The sequence below is a fragment of the Cucumis melo genome, chromosome 1, assembly GCF_025177605.1.
Source record: "Cucumis melo cultivar AY chromosome 1, USDA_Cmelo_AY_1.0, whole genome shotgun sequence".
NCBI classification, from domain to species: Eukaryota; Viridiplantae; Streptophyta; class Magnoliopsida; order Cucurbitales; family Cucurbitaceae; genus Cucumis; species Cucumis melo.
Genome location: NC_066857.1, coordinates 17,737,906 through 17,765,388, shown reverse-complemented (window position 1 = coordinate 17,765,388; position 27,483 = coordinate 17,737,906). Strand labels below are relative to the sequence as shown.

The 27,483-nt window shown below is 35.1% G+C and overlaps 1 protein-coding gene across 1 annotated transcript; it reads left to right on the top strand.

Moving 5' to 3' along the window:
- The first annotated feature begins 1,875 nt into the window (after positions 1–1,875).
- On the top strand, positions 1,876–17,235 carry LOC103490369 (phenylcoumaran benzylic ether reductase Pyrc5-like). The gene is made up of 5 exons (XM_008449862.3): positions 1,876–2,064; positions 2,157–2,291; positions 3,110–3,356; positions 4,478–4,681; positions 17,069–17,235. The coding sequence occupies exons 1-5, from the start codon at positions 1,876–1,878 to the stop codon at positions 17,233–17,235; spliced, it is 942 nt and encodes a 313-aa protein (XP_008448084.3).
- Positions 17,236–27,483: the final 10,248 nt, after the last annotated feature.

Sequence of the window (27,483 nt, the reverse complement as noted above, 5' to 3'; positions counted from 1 at the left end):
TTAGGTAGTGAAACCAAGTTTGTTGGATATGTAGGATGTTCTATACTTGACACTTTTTACTTGTCAAGTATAATTATACTTGACGCTTAAAAACTGTAAAGTAAACCTTCTTTATTTTTTTACACTGGATTACTTGACACATTGAAAAAGCGTCAAGTAAACCAATAGTTGACAAGTAAAAAGCATCAAGTAAATCCAGTTTTGTAGTAGTGTGACTTTAAGTAAATGGCTACGATAACTTGTATTTCTACAAGTTATTAGTATTATGCATTTCTGTTCACAAGGAATTGGTTTTTTGATTCGTATGGTGAGAGTGACTAGTTCCTAGACTCTATATGCTTATAATAATTTTGGAGACAAGATTGAGCAGGAAGCTAGGAACATAATACTACATGATGAAATTCACTACTTTTCGACTTAGGGTAAGCAGATGAGTAGTGTTTCGTTAAATGAGGACTTCGAAACTTAAACAAAGCTTCCTACTCTCTTACTGGCCTGAGATGAGTTTTTGTTTATTGGTTGGATCGGACCATAAATATGTTCATTAGAGAAGCACTGATATTTAAGGATTAAGAGGTAACCTAAGGGTAAAATGATAATTTGATCTAGTTGGTGTTACGAACATTTGTGAAGGACTAGCTTGTTGTTATTGATCTACATCTGTAGACACAAAAATATATCTACAGTTAGAAGAGTGCAGCTGTGAGTATTTAGTAGAATGTACACACAGTTAACAAATATTTATTAATGTGATCAATGTGTTTCCAATTAATCTTTTATCATTAGAGCTTTTGATATGTAGATCTATTTGCTCCCTTTCCTAGCTCGTAAAGAGCATAAGAGTTATTATATTTTGATTAGAATTTAAAATGTTCAACTTTACTCAGGAAAACAATATAATGTACAGTAATATATTATAATATAAAGTTTATATTTCAATCAAACTTTATAATATAAATTTAATTGTGAATATGACTCAAAATTAATTAATACAAGAATTAAGTATTTGAAGGAGTTCAAATATTAATTTAATACGAACATGTTAAATCTATAATCTAAAATTAATGCAACACACTAAAACCATAGATTATAAGAGAAATAGAATTGAATATAAAACTATAGCTTATAAGAGAAATATAATTGAATATAATTGAAATGTAGGTTAAATTAAATATGTAATATTTAATTTGATAATTATTTAATTAGAGAATTAAATTAATTAAAATAAAACTATAGAATAGGTGAGAAATGTTGATTTAAATGTGAACATCAATTTAATTTTTGCAAAAACAAAGAGGGTACTGTGTGCAAAATCTCTCACTGTCTTCTTCTTTGTAATATAATTCAAAGTTTGATTTTCACACATCAAATCTCAATCTGAGATAATAAGGAACTCTCTCAACACTACCCAATCTTTTATTCATTTTTGTAGATTACGTCCATAAAACTAAGTTTCTACTTCTCTTATTCATTTTTTAATTAATTTTTGAAAAGCATGCTTAACGCCCAACTTTGCAGTATATTAAATGCAATTTAATTATATATGTATATTCCTCAATTTTCATTTAATTTGAGTTTAGTCCTGTTTTTTCTGTGGTAGGGCTCATATCCCTATATAGTTAACACTGTAAATTTCTATGTTAATTTTCTATTTTTTACAAACAATTTTCCTTTTTTTATCTTTGTCGTTCAATTGTTCTTGCCAACCAATAAATACTATTAAATTTTTGTTTAAATTAGATTGAACAATTTTCACAATTTAACTTAATTGTGAAAATCAAAGACTTGTTGCCTATAAAACTATGTCGGAGCAACGTAGTGTCTAACTTTATCATAATTTCCTTTTGGTTCTCAACTAAAATTTTGATGAAACAAATGGCCACCCAAAGCAAATGCAAGATTTTGTTCATAGGAAGCACTGGCTATGTGGGTAAGTTTGTGGTTGAAGCAAGCGCCAAGGCTGGCCATCCAACCTATGCTCTTTTAAGTGATTCTACTCTCTCTGATCCAACTAAATCTCACATCATCAACCACTTCAAGAGCTTGAAAGTTATTTTTGTATCTGTATGTCAAGTTTTATGAACCTTTGATTGTTTATGGAAATAAAAAAGGGTAGGGAAATTAGAATTTCAAATCTCATTCTTTTTTGTATTCAGGGCAATCTCTACGATCACGAGAGTCTGGTTAAGGCCATAAAACAAGTAGATGTGGTAATATCAACTGTTGGTAATGATCTGTTTGCCGATCAAGTTAGAATCATCTCAGCCATCAAAGAAGCAGGCAATGTTAGGGTAAGAAGTCTCGTTATTAGTTTTATGATATTTTAGCTACTTATACCAAACGAGTCATTTTTAATCTTATATACAATATGCTAACTACCTTCAAGCTATGTTCAATTTGTAGTTACTTTTCATTTTGATTCTTAATCTTCTCAAATTCTTAATATTTAGTCAATCCGGTAATAAAGTTTCGTAAAAATGTTTTGCATAAAGTTCATGTATTATTGTTATTGTTAAATAAAATTGCAAATTTATTTTCAAATTTTATAATATATATATATATATGTGTGTGTATAGTCTGTAAAATTTAAGTTTTGTTTTTCATCGTTCAAGTGTTTCCTTTTTAATCTCATTAATAATTTTATGAACTTTAGTCAAACCACATGAATAATAATACAACTAAAATCAATATATATAATAAACTTTATTTTAGTTGAGTTTTGTTGATATTGACACCTATTATTGTTGTTTGTTATTATTAATAATATTAGTATTATTATTAAAATGGTAAGTTATCGAACAACTCAAACCACTAATCCCTTTGTTGCTAATATATATACTGTATGTTGGTTGAATATATATATATTAGCAACAAAACTTGTAGATTTCATATATCCCACTAACATTAAACTTGATTTTAATTAGAAAGTATTTTGATTTGTGAAAATACAAAGTAAACAAACCAAATTTGAACATATAATAATAGAAATTGCAACACTTATTTAGGATTGATTGAACTTGAGAAGGTTAAGCTGGTTAGTAAAAAGCACTAACTTTTGTTTTCCTTTTAAAGAAATATTATCATATCATATGGTTTTAATTTTGTAAAGAGATTTTTGCCTTCGGAGTATGGGAATGATGTGGATCGTGTGCATGGGGTTGAGCCAGCAAAATCACTTTTCAATGCGAAGGCTCAAATTCGTCAAGCTGTGAAGGATGCTAATATTCCCTTTACCTTTATTTCCTCTAACTTTTGTTCTGCTTGGTTCCTTCCTTCCTTGGCTCAGCCTTATGATCTCAATGCTTCCGCTCCTCCTAAAGATAAAGTTTTTATCTTAGGAGATGGAATTTCTAAGGGTAATTAACTCAATTCTTCTCTCAATCTTACACCAATTAACCTTATTATATTCATCATTTATCATGTTTTGACTCTACCAATCCACACTAATATCATTTAAGCAAAACATGAACCAAAATATGAGATTGGAAGTACTCTAAACTAATATGCATAATGAGAAACATGTAGCATAGAGCATGCATCATATTATAAAAGATTTTAAGATCGTTCATTCATTTTTCAATATGTTTGATCTTCAATAAATCTCTAAAACATTTTATAGAACTACCGTTTTTTCTCAAATCTCATATTCTGTTTTTATTAAACTCAAAATAAATAAATAAGTTGTTTTCATTCTCTTTATTATTGCCCTTTTATCTAATATTATCCTTGTTGATGACAAAAAAATCTGGATAAAAAGATTCAATTGACCATTATGTGAATTTGTATTTTGAAAAAAAGATAACTCGCAAATAATCATAATATAACAATCATATCGGTATAGTGTTTGTCACATGCACTCTAATACTTAAGTTAGTTTTCACTTAAAATCATATAAAAAGTGATTTAAGGAATAAGATGGTCCTACCTAACATGTTAAACTAGGAGTTGTTACTTAATTTTTTACTTCCTCTCTTCGAGGACACTCTCTCTCATGTCCAGAATTACCCTAACAACATACTTGATTTTAATTTTATTTTCCCCAGAAACTTTAACATCCTTTTTTAATATCTAAATTTTACTATATTAAACCTATTTAAGTTTCTCTTTTCATCAATAATTTTGACAAGAACTTGAATACATTTGGAAACACCCGACACCCTAACTTCAATTAGATGTGATTTCAAACACCTAATCCAGTATTTCTCAATTAATTAATAAATAAATAATATGGGCTTATCATTAGTTTCTACCAAATAACTTAGTACAAAATTGATGACATAAACTTAAAATAAGTTTTTGCTAAATATGTATGTTTTAGCAATCTTAAATATTTAGGATAACTATTCTTTTTTCAATTTAGTCCCTGATATTTAAAGAGTTTCTATTTAAGTTCTTTAAAGTTTTGATATTTATATTAACATAAATAGGTTTTCAACAATATCTAGCATAATTACTTATTTCTTATTTCCATTTGTAGTAATATTCAATGAGGAACATGATATTGCCACCTATATTATTAAAGCTGTGGATGATTCGAGAACTCTCAACAAAATCCTCTATGTTAGACCTCTTCAAAACATCTACTCTTACGTTGATCTTGTGTCTCTTTGGGAGAAGAAATGTGGGATAATCCTCGAGAAAATCTACGTTTCCGAAGAACAACTGTTGAAGAATATCCAAGGTTAGCTTTAAATTTTCAAATTAATTAAATAAACTTTCACGTAATTAAATTTTGTACTAACGAAAAATTGACATGTCTTCCAAAATGAAATTGAAGACATAAATTGGTCAATTCTTATTATGCCCTATGTTTTTATCATGACCGTTAGATTAATTTAATTATTTTGGTCTAATTAAATATTATTTATTTAGGCTAAGTTCAATTGAATCCAAAAATAAGTTTAATTTAGTTCCAAATGCTAAATAAGACACCAATCTATATGGTTAGACTTAGGGGGCCTGACCCATGGACCAACCAAGTCTAAAGTCTATAAAGCTCACTCGAGAACTCTATAAATAGAGGAGTTCTTTCATTTGTGGGGTTCATAAATTTTTGCTCCAGATAGCCTAGAGAGAATACTCTCGACAAAACATGAAGACTTCCTAGCTCTCGAAGACAACAACACTTGAAGACTTAAGTTCCTTTGAAGATATAAACATTCACTACGAGAATTGGGGGGACTCTTGATGCATGTAAACATCAGCAGAAGTGCTAAAAACATCGAGATTCGATTTCCTCACACAGAAGGCGACGTCGAGGACGTCGTCGGAAGAAATGCGTCAGGAGAATAATTCTTGACACGTTATGAACAAGGCATCATGAATAACCTTCTCTTGACGTATCCTTTTTTTTACGACACCGATGCATCGGCAATACGTAATTCCCGACGTCATCATTTTCGATGTCACCTGTGCGTCGGGAATACATACTCCCGACATCATGATATCTGACATCATGATATCCGACGTCATTAGTGCATAGGAAAAAAACACTATCCCCGACGTGCTGTGTGCAACGTATTCCCGATGTTTGTTGCGTCGGGAATTTTTTCGTTTTGGATTAAATTAAAAGAAATTCAAAATAAATTAGTAAATTACGAAATATTGATAATTTAGATAATACAAAGAAGTTCAAAAAATATAATAGCGTTCATAATACAAAAAATATAATGTTCATAATAGAAAAAAGCGTAAAGAAAGTAGTACGTCTTCTAACGAGCCTCGTATGCCATTATACACCTTGGGTTCTACAATAATACAAAAGTAGCTAAGTTTAGTACATATATATCCATATCATCTCTATCATTTCAAAAATTTAAGAATAATAGAAACATATATACGTACCGCAAAGCTAGGGATCATGTGGTGGTCCTTGCTGTGCCGGAGTCATGTCTTGTATCAGCTTCCGCATTTGTTCTACTTCTGAAGCTAACGTTTGGTGATTTCTTGTCTACTCTTCAATCCGTTCAAGCTATAGAGGCTACCATAACTGCAGGATAGCCAACACAACCTAATTATTAACACAAAATACTTCAATCTTTGCATCCTACCTACCCCTTCCAACAATGCTACCTTACAAGCTATCCTACTACCACCTCCTTCAAACCCTCACAAATACAAACAAATTTAAAACAAAAAAGACTACTACAACTGTAGGATAGTCATCCCAAATCAACAACACAAAGTCATTCAACACAAACAGGCTACATAACTGTAGGATAGTCATCCCAAATCAACAACAAAGTTATTCAACACAAACAGGCTACCATAACTACAGGATAACCAAAACAAATCTTAACATATATTACAAAATTTTTAACACAAACAAATTCCGTTGCCCCCCTCAAATTTTCAGTTCAAACCCTCCACCTCTTCAAAATTTCAATTCAAACCCCCCCACCTCTTCAAAATTTCAATTCAACCCTCTCCCATATCAAATTTTCAATTCATTCCCCCACCCCCTTCAAAATTTCAATCAACCCCCCCAGACACTTAAAAATTTAAATTCGTCCCCCGACTTCAAGATTTAAATTCAACCCCCTACTTCAAATTTTCAATTCAACCCCCCCTGGAAATTTCAATTCAACCACCCACTTTAAATTTCAATTCAATACACATTCAAAATTTCCATTTCATAAACAAAAATCTATTCCTAAACAAAATCCTAAAACAATTTTTTTTTAAAAAAAAAAAATCCTAAACTTTTTAAATAAACCTAAAAATTAAGGATTTTAAAACTTACCTCAATGTGCGGCAGTGGCAGACAACGAGAGAGGAACGACGATGAGGGCAACGACGACGAGGGAACGAGAGGAATTCGATGGCGAGGGCTTATCTTCTTCTTTGATCACCTGCTCTTTTTTTTTTTCCTTCATTTCAGTTTTGTGAAACACAAAACTGAAACATCAAATTTATAGGGGAACTTCGGACGCAGCATGAAAGCGTCGGGAGATCCCCTTTCTCTTGACGCCATTTTCGACGAATAACTAATGGTGTTGGAGATTTTGCATTACTCCCGATGCATGTCCGATGCACTAAAATAGCATCGGGAGAGCGCCTTACTCCAGATGCATTCCCCGATGTCATGCAGCATGCGTCGGGAATATATGTCCGACAAAATTAATGATATCTAATTTTTAACGGTTTGTTCTCGACGCATACATGCCGCATCGGGATAACATGTTATTCCCAACGTTATGTTGCCGACGTCTTTCTTTGCGTTGGGAGAACCCCGATTTCTTGTAATGATTCTTCAAAAAGACTCAAACTTCAAGAACATCAAGCTTTTCGCTTCCTCAAATTAAGCGTACGCATTCGACCAAGAGAGAATCAAAGGATAAAGTACTAGAGATCGAACCATACCGCATGAAATCAACACAAACATAACATAAACACAAGTTCGTTCAACTCCACAAAACACATTTATTTGAAAACCTCGTGCGAAAAAATTGGCACGAATAGTTGGACCTCTCTACCTCTGCACGACAAGAAGTTGGTCTGTTTTTTATGCATAAAAACGTTGGAAAAGGTTTAAAATACGTCGGGAAGAGAGGCGAAAGAATTGCGTTGGGGAACCTATTCCCGACGTGTTACCAACAAGACGTCAAGAGTGCATGTCTCCCAACGTCTTCATTTTTTACCTTATCCATGCGTAAAAAATACACCATCCCTGACATCTTCATTTTTGACATTATCCGTGTGTCGAAAACACACCATCCCTAACATAACGTCGGAAATAATGTTCTCAACGATTTCTGGAGTGCGTTAGGAGAGATTTCCTATTCTCGACGCCTTTGGTGTATCATAAAATCATTTAAATATATATTTTTTATTTATTCTTTTCCTGAAATATTTTTTATTCAATTGTAGTATTTGTTTTCAATTCTAGTATGATTTATTCAATATTAAGTTACAGAAAATAAACAATAAATTAGTAAACAATTATATAAAATATCAAATTCAAGCTCATATGTTTATGCAATACACCGACTAAAAAAATAGTCAATGTTAAAAAAGAAAATAATACATAAAAATCCAAAAACACTACATACGTCTCCTAACAAGCCGTGTATGCCATTCTACACTGATGGGATCTACAATGATATAAAAGTGCCTAAGTTTAGTACATATGCATATCATCATTGAATAATGTAATTTAAAAAACTTAACAATGGAAAAGTATATACATACCGCAAGGGATCATGGTCCTCTTTGTGCTCAACTCATGTCTTCTATAAGCTTCTGCATTTGTTCTACTTGTGCTGTTAACATCTCTGATGTCTTTCTTTGTTCTTCAATCGCTCGTTTAGGCTCTTCATCAAGCTTGACCCGTAATTAAAGCTCCGTTGTGGATTGCAAACACGAGGTCAAGGAACTGCCAACACTGGTTGTTTTGGGGACTTGGACTTGGGTCCCCAACCAAGACCTTTTCAGTAATCTGATTGTCTACCCAAAACAGTCTCACATATCTCATTTCCAGAGAGTGGTTGAGAACCCTCTGGGTAGGATGAGATTGGAGTTCCAGCATTTGATTCCACAATAAATTTAAAAATTAAGTTAGCATGACACAAATAAAAAGGACATAATAAGGATAAAAGTAATGCGTGAATAACTTATATGGCATCCTCGAAGGCCTGTGATATGAATGCACCAGCTCAAATGCGTGTTTACTTGAATAACTCTGCACGATCGATCGACTCACCTCGTTGCTTAGAGAGCTCGCGCTGTCGTTGTAGAAATGGCTTTGACTCGTTACTATGATTGTAAGGCTGCTTTTGTCTAGCAGCCTTGTTTGTCCGTGATTGCTCCTGCATGAAAACAATTGTTTATTTCTCATACATATAAAAAGTTGAATGGAATAACCATTACATAATATAAAGGCTCACCTGGAACACATAGCTCATATAGTGATTGCAGAGGAAGTGTCAATCTTCCATATGTCCTACCAATATGTGTGGTAGATTGGCACGTGCCTCTTTATGGTCGTTATAATTTTTGAAGTGTCTGTGACAGTCGCCCTTGAACTCCTTGAAACTAGTAAGCATTTAATGCTTAACGAATCTATTCATTGCTTGATCGTTGAAATCAAGCATGAAACAGCGCTACACATTACAGAAAATCAGACATTAGCTTGGTTAACTTAAATATGTTTCAAATAAAAACATAATTGTGTATTGCACATACCTGTAGGTTGCCCTTGACGACTTCGATGTATTCTCTTCTTACGTTCGCCCACTTAAGTCAGTAGACTGGAAAAGTCTTCCTTACACACACGCTAATGGCCTGACTGAACTGAACAGCGTGTGGTAAAATGGGCTTCTTCGCTCTAGAGGCTATGGACATGGGAATCTTGCGATTGGCATAAACGTACGACTTCAACTCCAGGATTCGAGATTGTGCACGTCTTCTAGGAATCAGAGATGGTTGAGTAGTTTCTACTGTATAAATTAAAACAAGTTAATTTGAGAAACAAGTTAAAATAATTATAAGTTAACATACCAAGAGACTCACCTGAATTTTTGCCCACCGAGGATGATCCTCCCGTAATGTTATTTAGATCCTCGTTGAACTATAGGAACATCACATTTTTCTCCTCAAGATTGCTCGATAATGACGACATAGTACCTGTGGACATAGAAAAGAAACATTCATTAAACAAATATGAATACATACATACTCAGATTCAACATATAAACTAGTTAATTATGTAGGTACTGGCTCGTCACTATCATCTATGAGGTCGCCAGTGACATGACGCAAAATCGGTCTTTCAACAATTATAGGATCAATGCTAGTCCTGCAGAGTCTCATCCTCAATATGTTCATCCACTCGATGACCGACTATGATTTCAAGTACATTCAATTGCTCATTGTCAATATCGTCCACTTTGGGCACGTCTCATATACACTTATTCTAGACCACCTGGACAACTTTTCAATTACTATAATTTTTTGGGTTTTCTAGGTAAAATACAAAATGTGTCTACGTCGCAAGAATTATCGATTCCTCGACGAACAAAAAATGAGACGTGTTGATAACTTTGTACCCTAATTCCCTATGTGTCATTTGACTTTGTTGACATCGGTGTCCTACCACCAACACTTAAATAGCCAAACATTTCTTTTTATCAGATATTGAACACATGACACTTCGTTCAAAACACCGTAAAAATTTGTTGTTGTCACTTCCGTTGGCATTGTTTTCACTGACTACCATCACTCCACTATTTTGTGTAGTGCATTGGGAATCATGTTCTGACTTATGAAATCTCACCCCCACCACAATGCATCCATTATAACACCGAACATCAAGTGATGGTCCCATCGCAAGTAAGAAGAAATCGTGAGATAGATTTTCAGTCTCACACAATTCTATAACCTGAGATCTATGTGGCAATGATTATATACATTCACGTTCAAATATGTTAGTGCATACATGTCAGCTATCAAATGCGTGCACGCTATATACCTGATTTCAGAACGATTCAGAGAATTCCTGTTGATGTCTTTTGTACAAATCAGAAGCATTTTGAATCTGCCGATGTATTAACCTCAAATGTTTCCTGACGAAAAGAATTATGAGTTTAATTTGTGTAACAACAATGTATAACAAATACTGGACAACTATACCTAAGAAAAATGAAGATAAGAAATGCTTAATTACGATACTCTGATATTTCGTCTACATTATTATAGATGTACCAATGGAAGAGGCATTTCTCTTTCTATGATAAAGTTCGAAGACTTGACGCACCTAATGGTCGTACTTTCTGCTTAAAAATTTCAAACTTACTAAATACCTCGTCATCTGGAATAGTATCATCATTTCGCTCATCTATAGTGAATCGAGTCTCAATACTACTTAGGTAACGCGAACAAAAGGTATCCGATTCATCCATCACATATGCTTCTACAATAAAGCCTTCGAGACGTGCTTTATTTCGAACATATTGTTTCAAAGTGCGTAAACTTCTTTCAATAGGATACATCCAACTATAAGAAATTGGACAAGCAACCTTGGTTTCATATGGTAAGTAAATGACAGGGTGTACTATAACGCTGAAAAAGGCAGGTGGAAATATTCTTTCTAACTTACTGAGTATGATTATGATATCTGCTTGCAATCTGTCTAAAGCACTTACTCTTATCGTTCTAGCGCACAAGTCACGAAAAAAACTATATGGTTCGATAATAGCAGTGTACACATTTTTTGGTAATAATGTTCGAATACCAATAGGTAGCAGTCGATGTATTAAAACATGACAATCGTGCGTTTTGAGACTTGATATTTTTCCCTCTTTTTCACTCAAAACATCATGAAACATTATAAACAAATTCATTGAGAAACTTAATTTATTTTAGGAACTTGCAAACTTAACACACTCGATACTACTCAACATAGAATAGCCAAAAACATTCTCGACGAATCACTAATGGCATCGGGAATAGTTAAAACCATTTTCGATGTGATTCATGGGATTTCAGGAATCGCTATCTGACATAATTAATGTTTGAAGATTTCCAATGCATGACGAGTGTCGTTGGAAGCAGAGGTGTCATTACCGACGTGACGCATAGGATGTTTAAAGAAGTTATATATTTTATTTAATTGCTAACTATTTCTAACGTCCTACACCTAGACGTCGGGAATGAGTTTTTATTTTCTGATGACCCTTTCAAGGCATCAAGAAAAGTTAAAATAATGTGTTTGCCTTTTTCTGATGTGTAAAAAATGACGTCGGGGAAAGGTGTCTGTCCCGACACCATTTTGTGCGTCGGGAACACTTCGATTTCTTATAGTGCTCATCTCTTTCTCGAAACTTAAATCTACAAACCAACCAATGACACTAAGGAAAGCTGCATCCAAAGCTATTGTCGCAAACAATGCTTAAACTGGCCTTGTCACCTAGAGTCACTCAAGAAGGAACATGAAATAACAAGAACAAGGTTCTGTACTCACAAAGAAAATTTGGGAACAAATGATTGAATCTCTTAAAGGCGAGATCGTCATCAAATCTATTGGAGAAAGAATCTACCTTGAGGTAGCGTCTGTCATGATGGCAGATGTAATAGCTAAAGTAGCCATGGAAAAGATGGAGAGAAAAATAAATCTCGTAATGAAAGCTGTCAATGAGCGAGTCATGAAATCACTACCTTGAGAGATCAAATGAAGGCTAGTGAAACTACTAAGTCAAGCCAAACTCCCACTGCTAAAGTTAATGATAAAGAAAACATTGTGTTGCAGGAAAACCAGACGTAATAATTCATCTCCGTCGCCTCCCTGTTGGTCCAATAACTGTAGGATATGATTACAAGCCTTAGAAGGGCTTAGTATGAAGGACCACCACAAACGTTTTATGTACACCAAGTGGTATACCCAAAACGCACAAGTGAATTGAGAGAACACCCTCTTCAAAATTCTCTTAAATACTAGCTTTAGCATGGTAGTTTTAAGTCACCTCCTACTTGACGTTTTTTAAATTATTGCTTGCTTAGACACTTGTAATCCACTTAAAACGACATTATCAAAATGCCTAAAGCTTCAATGCATCAAGCTTACTCACAAAGCCCTTAGCCTAAACCATATCACTTAACCCTTGACACTCACACCATGCTGCCTTGAGATGGATGCATGTCTTGCTTGCCGCTCAGCTCCTCGTGTCGCCCTTTCTCGCGTGCCTTACCTTGGTCGCATGGTACAACTTACCTAGCACACCTTTTATCGCCTAGCCAAACTTGCAAATCTAAAACGGCTGCATCACCTTGCTTGGCCGCCCACTTTGAAACTCATTATTCAATACTGGAACAAACTTCCTCTTAACTTATTTTCTTTGAAAACTCAATCTTAATTTGTTCACCACCTTACTTTGGTATATATAATAAATATCTAGGATTTACAATCATCATCTCCAATATGTTGCGATCGAGAATGTCAACATCTCTTATATGTTGTAGTCGAGAGGGTCATCATTTCCAATATGTTGCAGCTGAAAGGATCATCATCTCCAATATGTTGCAGTCGAAAGGATCATTCATCTCTAATATGTTGCAGCCGAAAGGATCATCATCTCCAATATGTTGTAGCTAAGAGAAGTGGCATGATAGAGTTTCTTAGACCTTTCTAGGGTCATCTGTATATGAATCAAACTATAATGGGTCAAGGACTAGCACGATAGAGTTGCGTAGACCCTTCTAGGGTCTTCTCCATATGAAGTAAACCATGATGCATGACACAAAAAGTGACACAATAGAATTGCTTAGACCTTTCTAGGGTCATCTCTATGTGAGCAAAATCATGATGCAATAAGAAGTGAAGGAGTGGCATGATAGAGTTTCCTAGACCTTATTGGGGTCACCTCTTTGTGAACCAAACAGGATGCAGAAAGAAGTCAAGGAATGGAATGGTAGAGTTGCCTAGAACTTTCCAAGGTCATCTCTATGTGAACCAAATCATGATGCAACAAGAAGTGAAGAAGTGGAATGATAGAATTGCCTAGACCTTTTTGGGGTCATCTCTATGTGAACCAAACCATGATGCAAGAAGAAGTCAAGGAGTGACATGATAGAGTTGCTCATACCTTTATAGGGTCATCTCTATGTGAACTAAACCATGATACATGAAGAAGTTAAAGAATGGCTAGATAATGTTGCCTAGACCTTTTTGGGGTCATCTCTATATGAACCAAACCATGTATATACAACAAGAAGTCAAGGAGTGGCACGATAGAGTTACTTAGACCTTTCTACGGTTATCGCTATGTGAACCAAACCAAGACTTTTTCTAGGGTATCTCTATGCAAACCATCGTCAAGAATCATCTTATATATGCCGACTTGCCACACCATTTACTAAATTAATGAAAAAAATACAAATAATTAAAATTGGGACTAATTAAAAGTTGACATGCATGTGTCCCAAATTGAAATTGAAACATAAATTGGCTAATTTTAATGACGTTGTGTGTTTGCATCATAACCGTTGGATTATATTAATTATTTTGATCAAATTAAATATTATTTATTTGGGCTAAAGTTCAATTGAGCCCAAAAATAAGCTTAATTTTGGGTCATATTTGACATTTGACCCAAATTTCTTAAGAACTTTATAAGTATAGGAGTTTTTTCATTTGTGGGAGTTCAAAATATATATATGTGCATCGAAGAAATTTATGTTTTTGTCTATTTTTGGTTTCTTAAGAAATAATTGCAACGTGTCGAATATTGTAAAAAAGTGCCAAAACAAACTTAAAATACAAAGATATTTTGGTTTTTCAACGAACTCATTAGTATTATAATATATTTAGAAACTTATTGTATATGACAAAACTACGTAAAATATTATTAGTATCTATAAAATATTATCAATATCTATCATGGATAGAACATAAATATTTGTTATATTTAAAAATGTTTCATTATTTTTCTCATTTTCTAATAGTTCAAAAGAATTTTTATTAAATGGTGTCCCTTATATAATTTGTGTAACAGAATTTGTAGTTTATCTCAATTGAGTATTTTGATTTGATAATATTTAATAGCTTGGCTACAAAATTTGGTATATTTAGGGATCCATTAAAGAAATTAAGATTTGAAAGATGAAATTTCATAACTAAATATTGTTTTAAATTATTACACGGTTTAAAATTATATTCACAAATACAATAAAAATTTTATATCTTCTATAAAAAAATAGATCGCAACAAATTGAAATAGACATTGATCGGTGTTTATTTGAATCTATTACGATCTATTATTGATGATAAAATATTACAGTATTTGTACATACGTCACTTGATCTTGTGATATTTAATCAAAAAATAAACAATGCTAGTTCAATTTAGGGTTTGTTTTTATCTTTATTTTTATCTTAATCCTTTCATTTAAAAGTTATTTTAGAATTTAGCCTCACATGTGCATCTACTGGTCCCACAAATCACTATTAGTTATCATCTAATACTATGTATATTGTTCTTTTCTTTTCTTTAATATTTGCTATGTTTACTACAATAACAACTTAGGAATAAGAATTCAACCGTACAGCGTTGGAGAAAGAAAATCATATCAATTGCAATTGAATTAAAAGAAATTTTTATAAATATAATAAAATAGTAAAATATTTATAGTGTGGGTAACAAAATTAAAAAATCCATAAAATGTGCCATTTTTTTCTAAATATTTCATATTTTCCCTTCTTTTTTTACGATTTTTCTTTTCCTTTCTATCATCTTTTTCTCTTCTTTTTTTGCAATTTTTCTTTTATTTTTTTTAAACTATTATTTGGTTCAAGATCGTGTACCAAATATAAAAGATCTAGTTTTCTTTTATTTGTTTATTCAAATTATTTATTTGGTTGTTTAAGATCGTGTGCGAAATATAAAAGATATTAAAAAAAATTGTTAGGATATCGGTCCGTTCCAAATCTAAACGATCATGTATAAAAAATAGTCAAATCTAAACAATTGTGTAACAAAGAATTTAAAAAAAAAAATCGTTTAGATTTGGGTAGCCAAATTTAAATGATATTGTATTAAATCCAAACGATCGTGTACAGACAATCTTTATAAAAAATCGGTTTAGATTTGGTTATGTAACAAAACATAACCAAATCTAAACGATTGTATACCAAAGAAATCTTGACAAAAAATCGTTTAGATTTGGATAGCCAAATCTAAATGATATTGAAATCTAAACGATTTTGGTACAAGATTATGTACCAAATATATTACGCGTGCGAGTGCCAATTCATCGCATATTGATGGGGGCAGTTTTTGTATTTTCCATTTTGGATCTATGAATTTTTTCCGTTTTCAAAATTGTTCGATATAGTGTAAATATTTTGCCAGTTTGTTTTATTTTTAAAAAACTCTTGATTTAAGGTTAATTTGGATCTTTTCTTTATTATTCTTTTATTTTTATTTTTTGTAAAATTAGATATTATAAATAGTTTCGAGCATAGTGATCTTAACTTTATTTAGAATAATTACAATGAGTGAAAATTTTTGGAATAACAATTAAATATACAACACTTTTTAAAAACTGTCAATATAGCAAAGTCTACCAATCATAGACTTCTAACATTGATGGAGTCTTATGGTCTATCGATGGTAAATCAATATTTATAACATGGTCTATTAAAGATAGACTTTGAAATATTTGCTATATTTATAAAAAAATTTAAAATGTTATTATGCGTATATTTTCAATATAAATACTATATTTGCAACAGTTCTTAGTTTTGAAAGTTTCACTTTAGTCGATAATGGAGTCAAATCTCGCAAAAGTGACCACGCCTATCTTGACACTTATTAATTTATAAAAGAGAAAAACATGACAATGAATTAACTATTTCCATTTGGCTAACTGTCCTAATTTTAACTGTCACAGGGATTTAGATGAAAACATGCAGAAGTTTTGACATTAACCGACCCTATATAGATGTAGTTGACAAAATTATTAAAAATTTTAATAAAATATAGTAAAATTTTATATCTATTACTCTCTGTTAAGATCTATTAATGATATCGATGAACATTGAAAAAATAGAATTCTATCCGTATTTATCGTTATAGAATTTGAAATATATTATATTTTGTAAATATTTTAAAATTGAAGGAAGGATTCAACCAAAACTCTTTAGAACTAATTACAAAGATCAGGTGAAACTATATCAAAAGCATAGAAGAATTTGTAATTTAGCTCAAGTAAAGTTCAATTAATTATTACAAATAATATTTCATAACATATTTATATCTCCTTTTTCTTTGTGAGGATTTCCTTTTTTCTGTACGCAGTTTTCTTAATATTATAAATGGATTATTATAACTAGTTCTAAAATTTATTTTTATGATATACCCTTTTCTATTTTTACTTTTAAATTTCAGAAAACATCAAACAAGAAACTATTATCTAATATATCTTAAAAAATATTAAAGAATTTGGGAAGTAAGATTTAAAAAAAATGTTACCCAACATAAAAATACTTATAAAGGTTCACTTTTCAAAGAGACTAACCCATGTGTTAGGTAACTAATTGTTTGTTTTATTGATGTGTTTTTTTTTTTTTTTTTCAGAAGCTCCAACTCCATTAAACATAAGGCTATCAATTTTTTACTCAGCTTTTGTGAAGGGAGATCAAACAAACTTTGATATTGAAGCATCATTTGGAGTGGAAGCCACAGAACTATATCCCAATGTTAAATATACAACTGTGGATGAATTTCTAAATCAATTTGTTTGAAGCACTTTTTAATTGGACATTATAATGTACACACATATACATATGTTGATACTCAGTAAGATTATTATCTTTAAGCACAAGAACCAATGGACAAGCTAAAATAAACATATACTACAAAAATCATCTCATAGCTCATGTATCAACTACACAATGAACAATTCTAGTTTGTTATATTTCTTAGAAAGTATTAATGGTCGAAGATATTTCTTTTTCTAAATTTGTTGTTTCGACGTGGAGTATATTTTGTTAAATGATTTTTTATTCTTTATTTGAAAATTGATCTTGAAACATATAATAATAATAATAATAATAAGATAATAAATTAATGTGAAAACAAATTAAAATAGTTTTTGTCCATGTTTTTTTTGTGTTGCTAGTAATATGTTTTGCAATTATAAAGTTCTGATGACGTTTGTATATATGTGAAGATGAAACAAACAATATTTATTGATGTATCATGTGTGACCAAAAATACAATTACTGTCCAAGGAAGTCTTTTACGTTGGCATATTCATTTTTGCCGATGAATATTGTCTAGGCAGAAGTTGCATTTTGCCGACAGAATTTTTGCATTTGTAGAAACAATTGTGGCTTTGATTTGAAGAAAGGAAGTCCTGTCCATGAGGATCCTTGTGAGGAAGTTATTTCAGATACATGTAAGTATGGGACATCCCACGAGAAAGGATGCGAAAAGAAAAAAGGTGACACAAATAGAAATGACTTAAGTTTAAGTTCTATCGCGCCAAGGTAAGCAATGTGATAAGAATAATTGGCGAGGAAAGAAGCTTGCGCTAGATGCCACAAGTTAGGCGCTGAAGCATAGTAAAGGGGGGAGAAGTACCTACGCTCAAGAAAATGAGGCGAGGAAGTAGGTGTCCTGTTGAAATGACTTGATAACTCGATGAGGAAAGTAAATGTTTGTTGCTTCTTGAGAAGATAAAGAGAGTCAAGCGATTAACGAATTTAGCTTTCCAAAGAGATAAGGTGTGTGTCTTAAGGGAATGTCTAGTCGCCGTTGATGTTTATCCTACGCGTCGGGCTTGGGTTGGCTCCATGACACGGCGAATCAATAAGGTGACACGTGTAAAGCCTGGAAATGACCCTTGAATATGAAAGGTCACTATAAATAGGGTTGAAGACCAAAATAAAAAAAGAGAGTTTTGTTCGAAAGTGTTATAGTTCTTCTGATGAAAGTAACAAGGGGAAGTTCTTAGTGGTGAACAGCCGGTTGTGAGAACCATTGGGCGAGAAGAGGTATCCAAAAGTAGAGAAGTAAAGAGTTTAGGCTAAGAACTTTTCGTGAGTCATAATATAGTTTTCGAACGTGATTTCTGAATTATTATTCATGATTAACTGTTTTCTATGCTTGAATGTGAGGTTATGAATAAATGTTTGTGAATCTGTAACAACCCAACTCCTTATACTGAGTGAAGTCATTACTAAATGTAAAACACGTGGTTTAAGTCATAAAATTTAGTAAAAACGAATAAAATTTGAGAAATTTATTTATGAAAATCCAATCAAAGTAATATGCGAAAATAAATTAAATACTAAAGTCCTACTCGGGCCCTATCTACTTTTTAAAGAAAGGAAATAGTAAATAGTGAAGAAAAATAAAACTCAGGCACTAACGTCAAAAACAAGTATAAGCGGAAGCAGAAATCCCTATGGCTTGCCACGGTCACTTCTGGTCGCTCGCCAGCTTGCCTTTGCCCTTACCTCGGCCTCTACCTGAAAAACATGACATGAAGAGAGTGAGTATAAAATACTCAGTAAGGGACCTACTACTAGTCCCACTAGGTGCTTGTTAACTTCCTATTAGAGTCCTGTAAATGGTACCCAATCTCTGGCACGTTCCCGAACACGTGCAACATGCGCTCCCGTAGGAACGAAAATCTGGTCTTTAGTGTCCCGGGGGAGCACCTAGAACATGCTGGTCTGTAGTGAACCCGGGGATAACACCTAAGACAATCGGGATGCGAGGACCCCGTCGAGTCACTCGAGTCATATCTATATCCATGCTAGACTAGCGTCCCGTCGGACCACACAGTCCTAAATAGGTGGTGATCCCGAAGGACACCCATGCAGGTACGACTCTAATAGGCTAAGCTAACAAGTACCCTAACCATAACATACATGCACGTAGCATCATCATGTAATCATAACAGATTAATCATCATCTTACTTTCCACCTCAACAACCGACGTACAGTCATAACAATTCTCGTCATCACAATATCATGCCATGATGTAACCATGTCATCACTCGCATCATGCTCTCATTAATTACATGCATCATACAGTCTAGAACTTAACATGCACAACTGAAGGTGTATGTGATCTCATAGTCCTAAACATGGAGCTAGTAGTAGAAATCTCTTACCTGGAGATTTACTTGACGAGTCCTAACCGCAAGACAAGTGTGCTTTCCAAGCAACAAGGTCCTAACTGTTTAATAACGCCAAAATTCATAATTAAGTCACCAACGACTAAAAGCTCAAAAACTCAGTTGAAATGACTTACCCTAGGTCGAGGTTGCAATGCTTGAGCCCCTACTGAAGGAATCCACCCTCCAAGTCAAATCGTCCAAGGTGGCCTTAAAAGAGTTAATTTAATTTAATCCAAATTAAATTATTTAGTGTCCAACAATTGAGTCTTGCTGGGTAAGCCAAAACAATTAATCAATTTACCAAAAATTGGGTGGAAAAGAGCCAAACTAGGCTTGGCGGCTCGGCTGGAAAAAGAACAGGGACCGGCTCGGCTCAGCTTGGCGCAGGCGCGGCTCGGCTCGGCTCGACGCAGGAACTGTGCGCGTGCGGCTCGGCTTGCGACAGAAGGGAGGCGCGGCTCAATTTGCAGTGCAGGCGGCGCGGCTTGCACGCGGAGAGGGCTGGGCACGCGCGGGCTCGATTTGCGACTCGGGGCGGCGCGCGGGCACGAAGCGGTATGCGGACGCGGGTTCGGTTTGCGATTCGGGGCAGCGCGCGGACACGGAGCGGTATGCGGACGCGGGTTCGGTTTGCGACTCGGGGCGGCGCGCGGGCACGGAGCGGCTGACGAAGTTTTACGCGGCGGCTACGAACGGATCGACTGCAGATCGCGAAGGGTAACGCGGGTGGTTCGGCTTCGGGCGACGGCTGCGAGAGACGGGTTGTACGGCGGATGCTCGGCGTGCGCGGATCGGCTTGGACGAATCTCCAACGCGGCTGGAAGATTGGTTGACGGCTCGGGTGGTCTGCGGAGGAGCGGCGGCGGCGGCGGCTTTTCCTACTAGGGTTAGGGTTTGTTTGCTTTTTCTTTTTTTTTTCCAAGAAGAAGATGATGGGTTTTAAGGTACACGGGTCCCAAGGGTCTTTTAAACACAAATCATTGGGCAAAATTATTCTTTTCCCTTTTTCTTTTCCTTATTTTAACCAAAACAAAAACCAATATTCTCTCTTCACTAAATCTCATCAAAATTTCAACCAACCAACCCTTCATTTAACAATAATTCACCAATTAAATTCCAAATAAAAAAATACTTAATATCTAAACAACATAAAAATCCCAAACCTTAATAAATCGCAAAATTCAGAATGATAAGGTTCTTCCAACAAATTTGAATTTTCCATAACCACACTTAAACATTAATAACAAATGGGAAAATCGAATTTGTTTGGGCGTTACATGATTCTTCATAAAGTTCAAGAGTGCTTTTGAACGGTTATTCTAACGAAAACATTTGTGTTTATGATCTTCGTATTTGAAAGAAATATTTTATATATATGGCGTTACATGTATTCTTTCGTAACCTTGTGATTACATCTACTGCTTGATTTTGTTATTTTTGTGATAATCTTGTGATAGGAGTAAGCTATGAGCTAATACTCCCTTGTTGTTAATCGTGTGGATTCTATGTTGTGATGTGGTATGAACGATTGCCAGATGCTGGTGGAAATCCCAGGTAACTCCCATGATGTTGGTTGATTGTGATCCTAGTTCTCGACGAGGGGAGAATTCCAGGTCTAGGTGAGGTTGTGATGAAACGCTAGTTGAATGTGAATCCTAAGTCTGAGAAAGTTTGAATGTGACGAGGCACTGGTGGAAATCCCAAGTAACTCCTGAGATGCTGGTTGGGCGTAAATCTCAAGTCCAGGTGGGGGGAGATTCCCAGGACTTAGTGATGAGCATGCTTTACGAGATGATCTAAGCATGGTGCTTGTGACCCCTACTGTACTAATGGTTGAATTGTTTGTGGTTTAATGCAATCAGGTTTATATGTTGCGGTTTGACCTTATGATTGTTGATTCTGCTGTGTTTTCCCCAAAAATGTTTTCTTAAACTTATCACTCACTAAGTTCGTTTGACTTATGTTTTAAGTTTTCTCTCACCAGGTTGTTAGGCGTCGAAGCCAAGCAAATGATGGTTCTTAGACGTTGTAGCCTAGTTAAGGAGATAAGGCAAGGTTACTCTATAGCCTTATGCGACAAGATAACTGTGTCATCTTATTTCACATCTAAGGAGTCAGTTGGTACAAGCATTGCTCCTTAGTGCAAATGGCCTAGCTCAGAAGGAAGGCAAGTTTGATACCTAGGTTGGTAAGGCCAAGCCCAAAGAGCTAGAGAGTCAAAGAGCTGAGTTAGGGAAAGGAAGCCCTACATGTTGTCCGCAAAGTTGGAAGGTTGGATGACTGAGGTGAAGGACGAAGTAACGCCTTTACACCTCTAGGTACCTCACCACAAAGATCAGTGTTTAGTGGTGAAGGAAGAAAAGGAGTCTTAATCTTAAATACCTTGGCGCGAAGAGAAGCACCTTGGTGGGAAGAGGAAGGACAACGTGAAAATCATACTAGGTTTTATTTTATGCAAAGTAAAGTTTAAGGGTTATAATTGTATTTTATGAACAAGGATAATAAGCAAATATTTAATCATTTTTTTCTTTTTTTCTTTTTTTTTTTCTTTTTTGAATTTTGTTTATGGAAGCTTAAAGAAAGATAAATAAAATAATGAGAATAGTAAGGATAAGAAAAAATAAAGAACTTTAAAGGAAATTAAACAAAATAAAAATAAGAAGAAGAAAATAAAAAAGAAAGAAAAGATTGAAATCCCAAAACACTAAACTCACTTGTTATATTTGAAGTGTGGATCATTGAAAACAAAGCCCTACCAAAAACCTCTAACTAAGTTAGAGTTTTTGTATGTGTTGGATTCCTGAGATTGTAGGGAGTTTTTGTAAGAAAGATCAAGATTTAGGAGTTGCTAGAATAGAAAATAAAATGGATCTTTATAGATCTTTTGGTTTTTTTTTATTATTATTTTAAAGAAGAGATGAAGGTTAAGAGAAGTAGGGGCTATGGAGATTAGAGGTTTAGATGAAGAAGAGAGGACGTGAAAGTTGTAAAAATTTCTAGAGTTTTTTTTTTCAATTTTTTTTTGTGGCTTTTCCTTTGTGTTTTTCTCATGGATGAAGAAAAAGAGATTTATAACCAAAATAATTTCTTTAAATTGCTAAAAAATTCAAAATGGTTGAGTATCTTTAAATTTGAAATAATGTCATCTTTGGCCTACACCACAAAAGGGCAGGTAGTCTTTTGACAACAAAAACCAACTTAAAAAGTTGCCACAATTGGAAGTTCTCCCTAACTAAATAATGTCACCTTAGTTACGCCGTAACTAATTGAAGTAGTTTTTTTAACCAAATTGCCCACAAAACTTAAAAAGTAGTTAAATAACAATTTTTTATGAGAAAGTTAGTTAATCACAAAATTTAAAATAGCCTAAATTAAGGCAAAAATTAATCTAGCAATTAAATTTATTTTAAATAATGTCAAACAAAATTAGGTGGCTGTAGCAAGTATAAGACATTTATTACACCATATCACAAAGCAAGTATAAAAGATCTTACACCAGATCACACAAGTGTAAGGTTCCTCATACCATATCACAAAGCAAGTATGAGTCGTTCATCGTATAGGGTACCAAAACATTTCAAAAGCATAAATCATAATTTATTTACAAATATACCCATTTACAAATCGAATGACAATATTCAATAAAAACCCATACTCAAGCGTTCAATTACAATAATGAGTTGAAAATCATTTTGGTTTTCAAAACATTTTAAAACCACTTTTGGCCTAAGTAGTTGGCCAAACTCCTTGTCAACCTTGAACGTGAAAATAATCTTTCGCCTTGCAATTTCTCTAGCTTTTACTTAGCTCAAAGTTCAGATTAAGCTCTAAAACTTGATTGAAATACTCTCCTATTTATACACTTCTCTAGTAATGAATTTCCATGCTGAAATTGTAACGCTCCGAAAATTTAAGGTAAAATTTTTCTCGTTTTATGTAAAGTGCAAGTTGATATAATAATAATATAATATTAATTATATTATTATTATTAATATTTATTTTATTTGTTATAATATTAATATTATAAATATTATTATAAATTAATATTATAGAAATATTGTTATTTCTAAAACAATAAAATAAATTATTATTTATTTAATATTAATATTATTAATATATTATGATTATTACTTTATTATTATTATTATTATTATTTATATTTAATATATATATTATTATTTAATTTAAATTATTAATATTATATAATTATTAAGAATTATATATATATATATATATATATATATATAATAAATTTTTTTTAAACCAAAACCCTAACCGCGCGCCGCCTACCCCCCCCCCCCCCCGAATTTCTCTTTTCTTCTTCTCTTCCGTTTCTTCCTCTCCCCGACGCCACGCATCCCATCTTCCCGTCCGTCTTCGTTTTTCTTTCCTCTCCGTCTCCGCTTCTTCTTCTTCTTCTTCGTCCGTCGTCTCCGCCACCATCTCTTTTCCTCTCCGTCTTCATCCGTGGGTTAGCCACCAGCCATCGTCGTCCGCCGCGGCTCCCCATCCATTTCCGATTTTCCTTCTCGGCCTCACACAGCGGCAGATCTACCGCTTCGCTCGTCGCCGCTCCACGAATCAGCCAGCTCCGTTCCTCGTGCGTCGTCCGCGAAGCGCCGCCGCCGTCGTTCGCCGAAAGAAAGGACCATCGAAACCGTGTTGCCCGTTTCGCGCTGCAAAGACCCGACCCGGTTCCAAGCTGACCCGACCCGAAACCGCTTCAAGCCGAGCCGCCAGCCGAACCAAGCCAAGCCGCGAGCCGAGTGAGCCGAGCCGCGAGCCGAACCAAGCCGAGCCGCCAGCCGAGTGAGCCGAGCCGCGAGCCGAACCAAGCCGAGCCGCGAGCCGAGTGAGCCGAGTCGCGAGCCGAACCAAGCCGAGCCGAGCCGAGCCGAGTCGAGCCGAGCCGAGCCACCTAAGCCTTCCTTCCTCCACTTCGGTTCACGGTGAGTCTTCGGTAAGGATTGTTTTGATGAATTCCCTAATGTTACCTCGTCCGATTCGAGTTTGAATGTTGGATTAAGTTATGGCCCTACTTTTCTCCCTTGAAGGTAGTACAGGGTTGACGCTTAAGTTCTCGGATTCCGCGGCAGGCCTGGTTGGAGATAGCTTCCTTTCCTTGGGTAAGTCAACGGATGTCGCTTCCGACCTTTTTAAACGACTCCTACTAAAGTCATCAACTAAAATTTTCGTGTTTCGTTAGGTGGATCTGTCGAGCGTAGATTTCGATCGAGGGGCATAACCGAGTATCAGGTAAGGGTTTTTTTTTCCTACTACTGGACCCCGAGTCCAGGCTAAAACAGTAGTAATCCACAGGGGATTACACGTTAGTGACTGTACTGAATATCTGTATGCGTGTTGACTGTTAAGTACTGATATTATATTTTGTCTGATGTAAATATACTGTGACTGTTATTTGTGGATCGAGATTTTATGTTGATGGACCCTAAAGTTACGGTTCAGTATGTAGTAAAACACTGGTCTGGATGTGGTTCATGGAGTTTGGACGGGGAAGGACAGTGAGTCCGGTTTTTGGTTGGTTAGTCGATTGGATCTAGGGTTTTCCCTAATGGTGTGCGAGTTGGTAATACATATAGCAATTGAGAGTGTAGATGTCTAAACCTATACTATCTGACTGACAAAGCCTATGGCGGGACTGTGATATGAATGCCGTTGGGATGTGACTGATGTAGACAGTTTAGTTTGGACTGAGGGGTAACGGTTAGCTTCATCTATGGGGTAGTGTGCCTTACGGATATGTGCGTCCTTCGGGAGCACTAGACTGATATGTGCATCCTTCGGGAGCACTAGACTGATATGTGCATCCTTCGGGAGCACTAAACTGATATGTGCATCCTTCGGGAGCACTAGACTGATATGTGCATCCTTCGGGAGCACTAGACTGATATGTGCATCCTTCGGGAGCACTAGACTGATATGTGCGTTCCACGGAACCACTAGACTGTTATGTAGGGTACCCCCGAATAGGAAGTTAACTGTTGTCCCCTAACGGGCCCGGTAGTGGGTCCCTTACTGGGTATGTTTATACTCACCCTTTCTCTTCTTTAACTTTTCAGGTAGGGGTACAGCGAGGGGCAGACCGACGAGAGGCAGGAAGGATGCGTGAAGGCCATATGGACGCGTCTGATTTTCTTTCGCTTCCGCTATGTATTTTGTCAGAATGTTTTGACTGTGATTTTGGACTGGTGACTTGACATTTTATTTTTGTGACTTTTTGAATTATTTAAAATAGGGCCCGAAACTGTCTTTTGTAAGGTTTATAATGTTTTAATGAATCGTATCTGGTCCGTTTTAACTTTTATGTTGAATGGTCGAGTTTTGATATTTGGTAGTGACCTCAGCTTAGTCCGGAAAAGTTGGGTCGTTACAGAAATGATCATTACTTTTGTCCGTCAATAAGTTTCAACAAATCACATACTACCAAGTAGCTCTCATCATCCAAATTGTGGTCATCAGTGGACAACTAGTTCATAACGCCGACTTACTGAGCACGACCCTTCAGACTTAAGGATGACATCAAGTACTTCTTTGCTAAGAAATCTTCGGCTACCAACTTACTAGAATGGATAAGAATTTTTTCAATGCTTGTTTGAAATGCATCACACGTCAAATAGTGAGAAAAACCTCCTGTAATGCCCCAAATTTAAGATAATTTACTTGTAATTATCTTAAGTTAAATTTTGATTTTCGGGTGTTACTTAAGTGTTTAATATTTGATTGGTAGAAATTGGAACTTATTAGATATTATTCAATTGTTTGTATTTGAGAAAATTTGATTAATTATATATATTTGATTGTATAATTAATTGATTTTGAAGTTAAAATAATTATATTACGTGGATAATATAATTAGGTAAAGATATTTATTTTTTGAAAGATAAAGGTGATTGGATTAGAGAGAGTGAAATTTGAGTTTAAAGAGAAGATTTGGTGGGTTTTAAATGAAAAGAGAGAGTGAAGATTTTTGGGGAAGAGAAAAAGGAAAAAGAAAAATAAAAGGAGTGATTTTTCTTAAATAGGACATTGGGATGTGTGGAATTATTCATCTTCTTCCACAAAGAAAACCCTAAAATTTCAACCTTCAAAACCCTAATCGTCGCTTACCTCCGCCGCCGTCATCGTACTTTTTCCGTCTGTCAGCCGTTCGTTAGAAGTAATCCAAGCTGAGTCGTCAGTGTCGATGGAGTGTGTGCGCAGCCGCGTCTCTTCAGTTGCATGCCGTTCACCGCGTCATTTTTTTAGTCACCGATCGTTGACCAAGTCGAACACCCGAGCGCTGCCAAGCTTCGTTTGTCAGTCATTCGTTAGTCTCCGCCATTAGCCGGCCGTTTCTGCAAGCCGCGCACGTGAAGCCGCGAGTCACATGTCATGCACGTCGTCGATCAACATCGCTTCCCTCAGCAACGTCGTCGAGCTTGACTAGTCGTGGGTCATCGGTTTTGCACTCGTCCGAGTCGTCTCACTCCCGAGCCGATCGTCTATGTCAAGCGTGTCGTTGAGCTATTTGAGTAAGCCGCGCGTCGTGCGTTCGCTGGAAGCCGAGCCGTCCCTAATCGCTCGAGCCGCCTCTTCGTGAACCAAGCCTGAGCTTCCCCCTACGCATGTGAAATCGCTACCCCAGCCGTTTCTGCCTTTTAGTCGATTCGCCTAGCTGTTTCTCCTTAGCCAAGCCATTTCTGAGCCGTCAAGCCTATTTTGGCCTTTTCACCTATATGTTTGGTAAGTTTGAGTTGAGTTTTGGTTAATGCCCAAGAAAGAATCAGTTGGACCCTAAATAATTTAATTATGGATTTAATTGAATTATTTTTCATGATAGATCAATTGGGAGTTGTAGTG

Bases quoted from the DNA above. Each gene is read 5' to 3' on its own strand.
- LOC103490369 (XM_008449862.3), top strand. From the start codon at position 1,876: ATGGCCACCCAAAGCAAATGCAAGATTTTGTTCATAGGAAGCACTGGC. The intron at 2,065-2,156 runs GTATGTCAAGTT...TTTTGTATTCAG, and splicing joins TGAAAGTTATTTTTGTATCT to GGCAATCTCTACGATCACGA. The intron at 4,682-17,068 runs GTTAGCTTTAAA...TTTTTTTTTCAG, and splicing joins ACTGTTGAAGAATATCCAAG to AAGCTCCAACTCCATTAAAC.